Raw genomic sequence first — 12,084 nt, 5'->3', positions numbered from 1 at the left:
CTTTACTCAGTAATGATATTTTACATAAAACATTATAACTATAACTATATAATTTCTGGCATAAACATAATAATATACACAACCTAATATACACAATAAATAAAATCATAATAAAATTAGTACTTACTAATATTAGCAAATATTATTAGTAATCACCAGAGTTTGATTAATTAACAATTTAATGTTTGTAAGCAATGGCTATTCTAAAAAGCCACCAATTAAGTTAATAGCAATTTGAAGCAGTCAAATCTTTTTGCAAAATCATCGCCCCTGTGAATTCCTTTGGCGGTGATACCCGTGCATTTGTAGTTCACTAATAATTAAGCTTTGTTACGATGATATGGTGACTTTTATTATAAGGTGGTTATCATTATTATTATTATTATTATTATTATTATTATTATAAAATAAAAAAGACAAATCTCTCTGATTTCAAACTCGGTTTTTCAAACACGACCACTATTCTGGTGAAAATTTCCAAACTTCTGGTGTCACTAAAGGAGCTGCTCTGCAAATACCTCAGTTACCAAAGAAAAATACAGTAAATTCCATAAACTGGAAAAGCAACAGCAAAATAAATAGAAAATACGACATATTGACGTCCTGCTTTGATCTCCTACTCAGAAATGTTTACATCTTTCTTGCTCTGATATTTGTAAGACCATGAATATTGAATATTCGGGCGAATGTTCATCGAGCGTCTTTTGAAGCCCTGTCTGTCCAGGCGTAACAATTCATCATAGTAAATCTGATTATAAGTTTATCCCTTGTAGATGACCCACACGCTTGTTTCTGTCGATGATTAATACAACCTGCTGGGGCGGCCATGATGGATCTCGTAGGTCTCCACAGCTGAAGTTCATTAATAATTGGAATGTTGTAGAGTGTGAAGTAATGAATACTAATTATTCCTTTCATGGCTGACGGAAGACTACAAGCCAATCCATCAGCAAGGACTTTAATTTGGTGGAGTAATGGTTCTATCAATAGTACATTAATTCTGGCTTGTGAAGATATAGAGTTGAACCAGACCCAGGCCATGAGGAACCTGTGCCATAAAAATTGGGGCCTTGCCTGACATCCAAGGGGTAATTAGAGATAAATGAAAAGCCACCAGGTTCGTCAAGCCACTGCTAATTTAATTGAAATGCAGGAACAGATAAATATTGGCTGGTGCCATGATAATCTTTCATATTTACTCAAGAATATTTGTCTATAGGGTAAGTGACATTTGGAGCCAAACTAAAGTTGTAGGGCAAAAACAGAAGTGCAGTTCAGACCATCTTCATCATAATCATGGCTTTCTTTTTTTAATTACACTTCCTGCCAGGTAACAAGTCTAACAAGTGGGCACGATACCAGGCTGTCTTCTTTTTATCACTTACTTCTATAATCTAAATAACCAACATGCTGTTGGTTGAAGGATGCTCATTGTCCTTCAGACTAAATAAATAAAAATATTTGTGGTCCTATTATCCAGGTACATTCTAATTGGAGGCAAGGAGTGCACGTACAACAGTAATTTTAAACTCATTCTTCACACCAAGTTGGCCAATCCACATTTCCCTCCTGAGCTCCAGGCCCAGACCACCCTGATCAACTTCACCGTGACTCCTAAGGGCCTGGAGGAGCAGCTGCTGGGACAGGTAGTCTCTCGGGACAGACCTGATTTGGAGGAACTAAAGGTAATCCACAGAAAGTTACATTCTTTTTGGAGTAAAGCATTTTGTCTACATGATAATCCTTAATACCTGAGAGGAAAAATGTGCAGTTTTGAACTATTCTGAGTACATTTTCCAAGACGAAGCTGACCACGCAGCAGAACCACTTCAAGATTGAGCTGAGAAGGTTTGAAGATGACCTGCTGAGTCGCCTCTCTGCAGCCCATGGTAATTTTCTAGGGGATATTTTTCTGGTGGAGCAACTTGAGAATACCAAGACTACAGCCGCTCACATCCAGTGCAAGGTAAGGTTATTTTTCTTTTTGTTGTTTTTTTGTCACTCGGTTGTTTTTTTGAATGTCATAAACAGCAAGCACCTCATTTTATTGCATTAGCTGCAAATGATGTGTAGTTAGGAATAAGTGTAATGAGAGGGTTTTGGAGCATGACTGAGAGCCTAATAGCTCATTTTGTGCAATTGGAACTCACAGGTGGCGGAGGCCAGAGAGAACGAGAGAAAGATCAACGAGGCTCGAGAACTATACCGCCCAGCAGCTGAGAGAGCATCACTCCTCTTCTTTATCATCGACAACCTCAGCAAGATTAACCTGATGTACCAGTTTTCTCTCAAGGTGAAACCTTTACCCCTGAAGTGCTCTTAGAGGACAGATATCGCTTTGTGGTTTTTGCAATTATTATTTCTCTTCGAGGTACTTTATGTAAAAATGAGCTTAAACATGCCCCTCTATACCAGATGTCAGTCCAAAGACACTTGTTTGCATACACATGGTGTCCTCTTTTTTGTTGCATTCCAGACCTTTAACTCGGTGTTTAATAAAGCAATGGAGCGTGCCGAATGGGATGAGGATGTGAGGACCAGAGTTCGCTCCCTCACTGAGGCCATCACCTATTCTGTATTCCTGTACACCAGCCAGGGCCTGTTTGAGAGAGACAAGTTAACCTTCTTGTCACACACTGCCTTCCAGGTGAGGGACTCAGGACCGCCTCAGAGGTGGGGCCTCCTGTCATCCTCATCAATCAAAGTACTTTTCTTCCCCCACATTAACTTCAATTAAAAGCAGTCAGGAATACCATACGCTGCTATTGATTATCTCTCACACCTTGCACCGTGGCTGCTGCTCACACAGTTGGTTCTGACAAGGGGGCTGGTTCTGATGGCATAATGCAATTATCTGTCATTGCACCAACTGTTTTCATCTTGGAAACTGTGGCACTCTGAAGGCTGTCCTTCATGTGGCTATTTCACATTCAGAGGCCTGTAAAAGTTTACCCAGCACCATTTCCTGAGTTTTCCCATTTTTATTTCAGTAGCTGTGGAAATTCTATCAATAACAGAGAGCTCATAATAAACTGCTTTTGGTACTTCTCCTCAGATTCAGCTCAAGGAGAAACTGATTGATATGCAGGAACTAGACTTCCTGCTGCGCTATCCCGTGGAGGCAAGCAAAGTTAGTCCAGTGCCGTTCCTCTCTGTGTCTGCCTGGGGGGCCATTAAGGTACAGTAAATATTATGATGACACATTGAACAAATGAAAAGTTCATATTTTCACTCTTTTTAAGTGAAGTATCAATGTGTGTTTCTTTGTTGCAGACAATTTCTACAATTGAGGGCTTCAGTGGACTTGACAGAGACATAGAGAGCTCACCGAATCGCTGGAGGAAGATAGTTGAGTCCAGCTGTCCTGAAAATGAAAGGCTTCCTCAAGACTGGAAGAATACGAATTCCCTCCAGAGGCTGATTATCCTGAGAGCTCTTCGCCCTGATCGGATGACCTACACACTAAGGTGAGTAAACTCACTAAAGCACATTTGTGTTTCTAGTTATTGTGCACAACTGAGCTTTTGATGATGTCTCCTGGCAGGAAATTTGTAGAGGAAAGCATGGGAGCTAAGTATGTGGACAGTGCCAGGCTGGAATTTGAGAGGCTGTTTGAAGACAGCGGTCCCTCAACACCTGTGTTCTTCATCCTCTCACCTGGAGTGGATCCACTCAGAGATGTAGAGAAACTTGGTATGATGTATATTCTTTGTTAGTTACAAATCCTGTATTGTTATTTATGCTCAGATTTTCACATTTTTCTTTGTGTGCAGGTTTAAAACTGGGATTTTCCATTGACCAGGGAACTTTGCACAATGTGTCCCTGGGACAGGGGCAAGAGATAGTGGCTGAGAGGGTTCTCAGAAATGCCTCTAAACATGGACACTGGGTCATTTTGCAGGTAGGGAATCCTATTATTCAATGATTGCAGCAGTTCCAGCTGGCTTATAAAGCACCTAATGATATTATCTAACCCCCGGAGCAGCGGAAATAAATTTGGTTCAATAAAAACCATAATTGGCTAGATCAGCTCACTAAATGGCTCCTTTAAGGGGAAGTCTGTAGTCAAGTAAATCAGTGGTTTCAGATCAAAACACAGAGACACAGTTTTCATGGCATTTACTATGAAATCAAATTTATGCACAAATTCTATCAACCTGTTACATATTTTACCTTATTTTGATGCTCAGAATGTACACCTGGTGGCTCAGTGGCTGCCCTCTTTGGATGCTCTTCTGGAGACAACAGCAGTGGACAGTCACCCCAGCTATCGGGTTTTCATCACCGGAGAACCCGCGCCATGTCCTGAGCAGCATGTAATCCCCAGAGGCATATTGGAGAATGCCATCAAAATCACCAACGAGCCACCCACTGGCATGAATGCCAGCTTGCACGCAGCCCTCAGCAACTTCAGCCAGGTAAAATGGAAAATATGCTTTATTTCTAAGATGCTTCGACTGTAGTAGTCACTGAAATCTTCACTTGTTTTCTTTCTCCTTTCAGGACACTCTGGATATGTGCTCCAGAGAACAAGAGTTCAACTCGATGCTCTTCTCCCTCTGCTTTTTTCATTCCTGTGTAACGGAGCGCCGTAAATTTGGCCCACAAGGGTGGAATAACAACTACCCCTTCAGCACGGGGGACCTAACAATCTCAGCTAATGTCTTGTACAACTACTTAGAGACCAACACAAAAGTATGTTTAGCACTATTTTTTACAGCTAAACTGACATTTTAAGTTTTATTTATTTTAATTTAGCATTTCGATTACTGTAATACAACTTTTAATTTGTTTTTGCAGCTACCTTCTTTGCCGGCTAAATTTATAATGATAATGGTACTTAGCATTGGCATTTCTAACAGACAGTAATGTTGAATTACTGCAGTGTCTCCAATTACTTATTGAAATCTTTTGTCCCACTGTTATTTGTGAAAAATGTTCATTCCCATCTTTTTTTATTCCACATTTCTTCTCTTATAACTATAAACGTGCAACCTGTAATTTAGCTTTATTTCACAAAGACAAAAAATCCATTCTTAAGGTGTTGCTCCCCTCACAACTGCTAATGCATTGCTCTTAGGACTCCTATTACTCTGGTCATAACCAATTATGTCTCCCAGGTATTCTGCCCTCCAAAAACGAATGTCCTTCATTATGTTAACCAAACAGTAACCTGTATGTGCGTATACAGAGAATTCATTAGGAGGGCAATGAAGCGTTATCCTAAATGTAATTACATGCAGCCAATGTGACAGTTCACAACGCTACATAAGTGATCACTGCAATTAGAGCTGATGAAGGAAGCAATTTGCAAAACAATACAGGTACAAATGATTGTGAACCTACAGCTTTTGTAATTTGTTATGAATCACAGCTTCTTTTCTTCCTCCTTCACCCTCACGGATCACAATCTCCCGCTGTGGAAAAGACTCTTCTGTCGCACTTCAGATCAGTGTGCATAAGAAACATAATTTTGCTATATTTCCCTACTGTTGTCATTATGAAAAGGAGTAGTATCTCGGAGGTTGTTTGCTTGAAGTTTAAAAACAAAAAAAACTTTTTTTATCAGGAAAATAGAAACATGTCTTTATAAGAGAACAAAAATGAACCCTGGGAATAATTTTAATAAACCTACCACGATGCATTCGTGTCTTATATTTGCAATATGATTTTAGTCAATAACATCTATTGCAGTTCATGCAGGTGCCTTGGGAGGACTTGTGTTATCTGTTTGGAGAGATCATGTATGGAGGACACATTACTGATGTCTGGGATAGAAGACTGTGTAAAACTTACCTGCAGGAATTTATGCATCCTAAAATGGTAAGGCAGAGGTGATGTAGCCTAATTTGTTCACATCTTCTTCTTTATGTTTTTTTTTTTAAACAAAAGTGTCACTTTTGAAATGTATTTCACTTCATTTAATAACGTCTGCTCATTATTTAGGTACAAACTTTTATCTGGAGTTGTGTTCAATTTTATGATGACAGGCTAATCCATAGCTGTGTAGCTGTTTTGAGTTGTTGTCAAGGTAAAGGGTGCCCCCTGGGGGTGAAATACTAAACTGCAGTTTTGCATGTAATACCAGTCTAGGTTTTCTGTTTCTTTTCTTTGTGCTTTTTTGACAGATACTATTAAGGGTTTATTTCATATATTTTTTTCTTTTGGAGAGTTCTCTTCCAGTACTTTTTCCTGAAACTGCATTTTGAAGAATGTTTTGTTGTGCCTGCAAGAAAAGGCTTGCACTTGTATATTGTCCATGATATTAAAATATAAAATACATGCTTAGCTTTTTTTAATTTTAATTTTAAATTTTTTTTGTTATGAATTTTCAATTCCTAGTTTGAAATGGATCTCTCTCTGTGTCTGGGGTTCCTGTCTCCTCCGTTCTTGGACTACACTGGTTACCACCACTATATTGACGAACATCTCCCCTCCGAGAATCCGACTTTGTATGGTCTCCATCCAAATGCTGAGCTTGAGTGCCTCACTGTCACCTCAGATAACCTCTTAAAGGCTCTGTTGGAACTGCAGCCACAGAACTCTTCCAGAGGAGAGGGAGCAGCTCAGAGCACAGAGGAGAAGGTCTGCATGCAGAAAGAATCATTATGGGGGAGGGAAAAAAACTGCTGAGGGTGCAGGGATCTGTCTATATCACTATCCCAGTTTATTGTATTTCGTAGGTCACGTCAATAATTGAAGACATCCTTGACAAGCTTCCTGAGGAGTATAACATGGCAGAGATTATGGCAAAGACAACAGAGCGAAACCCGTACACCTTAGTTTGCTTTCAGGAGTGTGAGCGCATGAATCTTCTGTTAGCTGAGATAAAGAAGTCCCTTCATGAGCTGGATCTTGGTCTGAAGGTACCATAAACACAGTGACTGCCAGCAAGGTGCTTTACTGTTATTATTGTAGCATTAAAAAGCATTTCTCTGTCCACAGGGCGAACTCACTTTCTCCTCCAGGATGGAGAATCTGCAGTCTGCACTGTTCATGGAGCAGGTCCCAGACTCCTGGGCCAGATTGGCTTATTCCTCCACTAAAACACTGGCACAGTGGTAACTTATGAGTGGACTTATGAGGCACACTCTAGAAGCTTCTATTAATTATCTTCCTAGTTTTTTATTAACAATTATTTATTCTTTAGGTTGAACGATCTAATGTGTAGCTGCCACGAGCTCGACAGCTGGACTCAAGATTTTGTCCTACCTGCAGTTGTTTGGCTTTCGGGGCTCTTTAACCCTCAGTCCTTTCTTACCGGTGAGGACTAAATGAAGACAACGATTAATATTACCATATGTGCACCGGTAGAACCAGAAATATTAACATAGAGTCATATTTTACAGCTGTGCTGCAGAGTATTGCTCGCAAAAACAAGTGGCCCCTGGACAAGATGACCCTGAGCGTGGATGTAACAAAGAAAATGAAGGACGACTTTGGGCATCCTCCACGGGAAGGAGCCTACATCCACGGACTCTTCATGGAAGGTCAGAATAATTAACCCAGCAGTAGATCCTGCTGTAAATTATATAGATTTTTCACAGTATTTTGCTGCCTGTGTCTTGGTAAAATTATTGTCTTGTAAGTATAATTGGTCAAACCCACAGTGCAACATGTGTCTTTGTGTTAGGAGCACGTTGGGACACTCAGGCTGGAGTCATCTCTGAGGCGGTTTTGAGAGAACTGACACCGGCCATGCCTGTGCTGTATGTTAGAGCTGTGCCCGCAGAGGAGCGGGACATCAGTAACACTTTCGAGTGTCCAGTGTACCGCACCAAGCAGCGTGGACACACTTATGTGTGGACCCTCCGCCTCCGAACCAAACAGCCAGCTACCAAGTGGATTGTAGCTGGAGTGGCTTTGTTGCTATCTGTGTGAAATTCAGTATTCAAGTATTACTGCAGTGCAAGAGCAGTATGTTTTTAAACAGTATTGGATTATGTGTCATTATAGTTTTACCATGTTTAGTTACTTTAACACATTTCTAATCTTGTATTTGTGTTGTCAGTATTTGAGTGTGTATATACTGCATGTTGTGGATAAAGTAAAGTAAACAAGTAAAAGCAGATAGCTGGCATTAAACCTGTTGTGTTTGTGTCCTACACTGTTGAACATCTCCCTTGAGCCAGGGTGTGATTTGTTGGGAGCTTATGTCTCCATTTTAGACCATGTAATTCTGGATGGGGAGCATATTTTATTGGAAGGTCAAGATTAAAAAAGCTCTCTGGCTGCCCTCTACTAACTGAATGATACACAATGCTGTCTGGAGGGGATCCTGGACAGAATTCCCAGGAGATGATGTGCATGGTTGCTATTGACTTTTAAATGAGGTGCATTTGACATTGACCTTTTGTACGGCAGAGGCAGAATACTAACAGACTAGTGTAATTCATTCAGCCAAACTCGTTGGAAAAACCCATTGAAAGACACTGATAGCTTTGTATGAGAACGCAACACATTAGATTACCCATCCTTTATCTGTCTCCACTCTCTGTTAACATCTGATGAACCTACTATGCGATAAACACAGCAAAAGAAACAGTCGTTTTAAGTAGAAGGTTATTGTTCTAAGTGGATTTAATCAGGATTAATTGAAAACCGAGAGGACGTTCAGACTAAAGTTTGTAGTTATGGATACATGTCTGAGGTGTTACTATTTATATGCAGTGATTCATATGATTTAAAGTCTAATGTATGTCAGGGATATAATGAGGTAGAGTCAAGGTTAAGGCCATGCACTACATGGAGAAAAAACAGATGTGTTAAAGGAGATTTAAAAAAATAAGACAGGTGCCATATTATCTGCTAAAAATAAAATAACATTATGACGCTTAATTTACTGCAACTAAATCGCGGTGTTGTTTCTTTCTGAAGGGGTGGGGGCATCAAACTCTTATCTACTCAAATAAGATTTTCTTCAACACTAATAACGGCTGTGCTGCTCCTAATTTCTCCCTGCAGCCAAAGTGGCTGTAGACAGACAAATGGAGGCTGGAGGATTGATTCTGTGTATTGTATTGCACGAGGGGGGGGGGGGGGGGGGGAATGAAGAACCGTTCTTCCTGTAGTTTCTCTTCATCTGCCTTCTCTTCCTCCCATTAGCACAGCACAGCAACTAGCCAGTCATTTGGCGACAGGGAAATGATACAGTGCTCGTAATGTTTGGGAGGAAATGGCAGGGTACGGGGCCGGGCTCAGCAGGGGTCGTGCCTCAGATAAGGCATGTTAAAGGCCAAGCAGGACACCTGGTTAAAGTCAGAAAGGGCATCTGGGTCACCACTCTGCCTTACAGCATCAAAAGAAGACATTGTGTTTGGGTTTTTGTTTTTTTTTTTGTCTTAAAAAAATCTAAAGGAAAATATGAAATCAAGTTGTTTCCTCGCAGTATTATGAACAGCTTTAAAAATGTTATAGATTATGATGTTAAATTATGTCTCTGCTCTGTAGAGCCTTAAAATAAAAAGCTGCCTATGACCAAATATTTACTTTGACAAATTGTCACTATCTTTTTGTTATATTCATTTTTACATAATGGCATGAAAAGCTGAGATAAAAATGTCATAATTTGTACGGTTTAGTCTGTTACAGAGCAGAAAATTACAAAAGCTTAAAGCCACATTTTAAGCTTTGAATGGTTTAACGTTTGCCTCCAGGACTTACACGTCACTTTCTTGTCCCTTATGAAACAATCCCATACTTTGTTGTCACATTAGGTAATAAACACATAAAAATGAGAAATTTTAAGACCAATCTTTTCCTTTTTGTCCTTTTTCTATATTACGTGTATGTTTTCACTGTCTCTCGACGTATGATTGAGCTCCTTCATTCTTTGTTAAAAACCATTGGTTGTGAGAACTTAGGGAAAAGTTTACTACAAAACATAGTATAGTGACTTATATGTGCTCTATGAAATCTGAAATCCTTAATTTTGTATGTTTGACAAAGTGCTTGAATATACAAAGAGGTTATTTTTTTATACTTTTACATGAACATGTCAAGTGTAATAACGTTTCACTTCAACCTGATATCATGCCAAAGTCTGTAACAGTTCGTCCTGCTGTAAGTTTTGTCTTTGGTTAATCACAGCATTGTGGGCCAAAGTATGGCATTAAGGTACTTAAGCAGACTTTTCAGGTATCTGCACCTGACCGGACCGTTTATTTTACTGACAACGTTTTACTTTTACTCCCTGTGATTTAGCACAAGTACCTCTACTTTTTATTCCTGAAAAATTCAAAGACTTGTTATTTTACTTTTAATGCATTTGAGGGAGTTATTGATTATTTTGCATCAGAGCGCACCTTTCCAACATTAAACCACTTTCAACCCAAATGGAGCGAACAGTAACACTTAAATGACAATCTTATTGATCTTATGATCCATCATTGGCAGAGGTGCTTCCTGCCACCAGCCAACTGCTTGGGGCCTTCAGCCAGTGAGGGGGAGAGACACCTGAAAAATGTAACTTCCACTTGCATTAAATTATTTGTTGACTTTGAGATTTAATATTAAAGTAACACTTTATAATACAATCCACAACTAGTTAAATGGAACATCTGTGTGCTGTATTTGGAATTACAATCTAAATGTATTCGCCTACAAATATTTAAAGGTAGGTACACTAGAATAAAAGAAAAATTAAGTTAGACTTGGCTCCATTATTATAATATCACATAGGCAATTCTTATAGTATTTTTTTCTTGTAAGTTGATAAGGGAGAACAGTCCTTATCAAAATTATATTGGTAAAATAAAAAGGACAGTTGAATAACAGAACATTCAATATGTCATTAACATCATGTATACCAAACAAAGAAGTAATAAAGGCTCCATTATTCCATCCTATAACACAGCGTAATATAAGGTTATTCTAGTGTGCCTGCCTCTAAGTATTTGTAGGTAAATACAATTACTTTGTAATTTCAAATAAAATACATTTAATTACAGGGTAATTACACCTTTTTGTCAACAACTGTATTATATAAAGTTATTAATTAACTTGACTAGCAGAACTAGTGTCACTTGTGACATGACTGAGTTGAAGGTCCAGGTTTTTAATTTGCTGGTGTCAGATTATTAATAAGGGTGATGAACACTTGTTGGAGAGACCCAGTTTTGCCCCGGCAGACCCTTGATCTTGATCGGCACTTACTGCATGCGTTTACTGTAGAAAGAGGCAAAAAACATAAGCAGGAAATCCAAGTGCAAAGCAAACATTTGTGTCAGAGGGAAATGGAGTCAGTGACCCTATGAGAGAAAACAAAGACACTGATCAGTTACTGTAGCTTAGCGCAAAAAATTTCCTTCAGAGTGCTACTTTTCACTTTCATGTTTCATGTACATTTCAGAGCGTGTACATATTCACTTTTATAATCAGTACTTTAACTTTGTTAACACTTTAGTTCTAAGTGAAGTAATGTTTGCTTGCTGGTGTTAGAAAACAGACTTTACCTGTTATGAATTATCACCAAAGGTTAGTCTAAAAATAATGAGCTCACGGTGATGAAAAGTATTTTAATACATGCACAGTTGGCACTAATGGTCAGTCCATGGTTTGACATATCATGCAGACCCGCCAAAAACAGTGCGTACAATAAAAAAACAAACAAACAAACCAAAACAATTAACACAAGCATCCTAAATAGTATCTTGAAAGCAAATAAATAATTATGAGATAAATATCCATATCCAGAATTTCAACATATATACACTGTATAAATTGAATCAGCTGTACACTATTGATGACAAAAAATGATATTCAAAATAAAATACTGCTAAAGCATGTTTTAAAATCCAAATATACAAAATGTGAAGAATATAAAGCATAATTGTATGTACACACTTCACAACAACTACCTCAGTTTGCCTGACCCAACCTAGCAAAAGAGAGATTTCTCACGCATTTACAGAACAAATACTGCATGTTTAAAATGGTACAGTAGTGCTACGACACAATGCAAACAAGCAAATGGCTTCCAGTTTGTCTTCTTCTTCTCTCTTCTTCTTCTTGCCCACAAGGTGCTATTTTAATATTTGATTTTTGCTATTACTAAATCTAACCACAAATGAATCAGGCTTCAAA

The 12,084-nt window shown here is 38.8% G+C and overlaps 1 protein-coding gene across 2 annotated transcripts in view; it reads left to right on the top strand.

Moving 5' to 3' along the window:
• LOC146508132 (dynein axonemal heavy chain 11) overlaps nt 1-9,470 on the top strand; it is a 43,645-nt gene extending 34,175 nt beyond the window's left edge. For both annotated transcript variants that reach the window (XM_085177555.1, XM_085177556.1), the window contains 17 exons: nt 1,481-1,685; nt 1,802-1,966; nt 2,153-2,293; nt 2,477-2,647; nt 3,056-3,178; nt 3,274-3,467; nt 3,545-3,693; nt 3,774-3,901; nt 4,191-4,418; nt 4,504-4,695; nt 5,695-5,823; nt 6,343-6,585; nt 6,684-6,866; nt 6,946-7,061; nt 7,151-7,263; nt 7,350-7,490; nt 7,634-9,470. In XM_085177555.1, coding sequence (XP_085033681.1) covers nt 1,481-1,685; nt 1,802-1,966; nt 2,153-2,293; nt 2,477-2,647; nt 3,056-3,178; nt 3,274-3,467; nt 3,545-3,693; nt 3,774-3,901; nt 4,191-4,418; nt 4,504-4,695; nt 5,695-5,823; nt 6,343-6,585; nt 6,684-6,866; nt 6,946-7,061; nt 7,151-7,263; nt 7,350-7,490; nt 7,634-7,881 — 2,869 coding nt within the window. In that variant the 3' untranslated portion in view covers nt 7,882-9,470. The remainder of the gene's footprint in view (nt 1-1,480; nt 1,686-1,801; nt 1,967-2,152; nt 2,294-2,476; nt 2,648-3,055; nt 3,179-3,273; nt 3,468-3,544; nt 3,694-3,773; nt 3,902-4,190; nt 4,419-4,503; nt 4,696-5,694; nt 5,824-6,342; nt 6,586-6,683; nt 6,867-6,945; nt 7,062-7,150; nt 7,264-7,349; nt 7,491-7,633) is intronic.
• Nucleotides 9,471-12,084: the final 2,614 nt, after the last annotated feature.

This window comes from Neolamprologus multifasciatus, chromosome 11, assembly GCF_963576455.1.
Source record: "Neolamprologus multifasciatus chromosome 11, fNeoMul1.2, whole genome shotgun sequence".
In the NCBI taxonomy this organism is placed as follows: domain Eukaryota; kingdom Metazoa; phylum Chordata; class Actinopteri; order Cichliformes; family Cichlidae; genus Neolamprologus; species Neolamprologus multifasciatus.
Note: the sequence above shows the minus strand (reverse complement) of the source record. Positions and strands in the feature narration are given on the sequence as shown.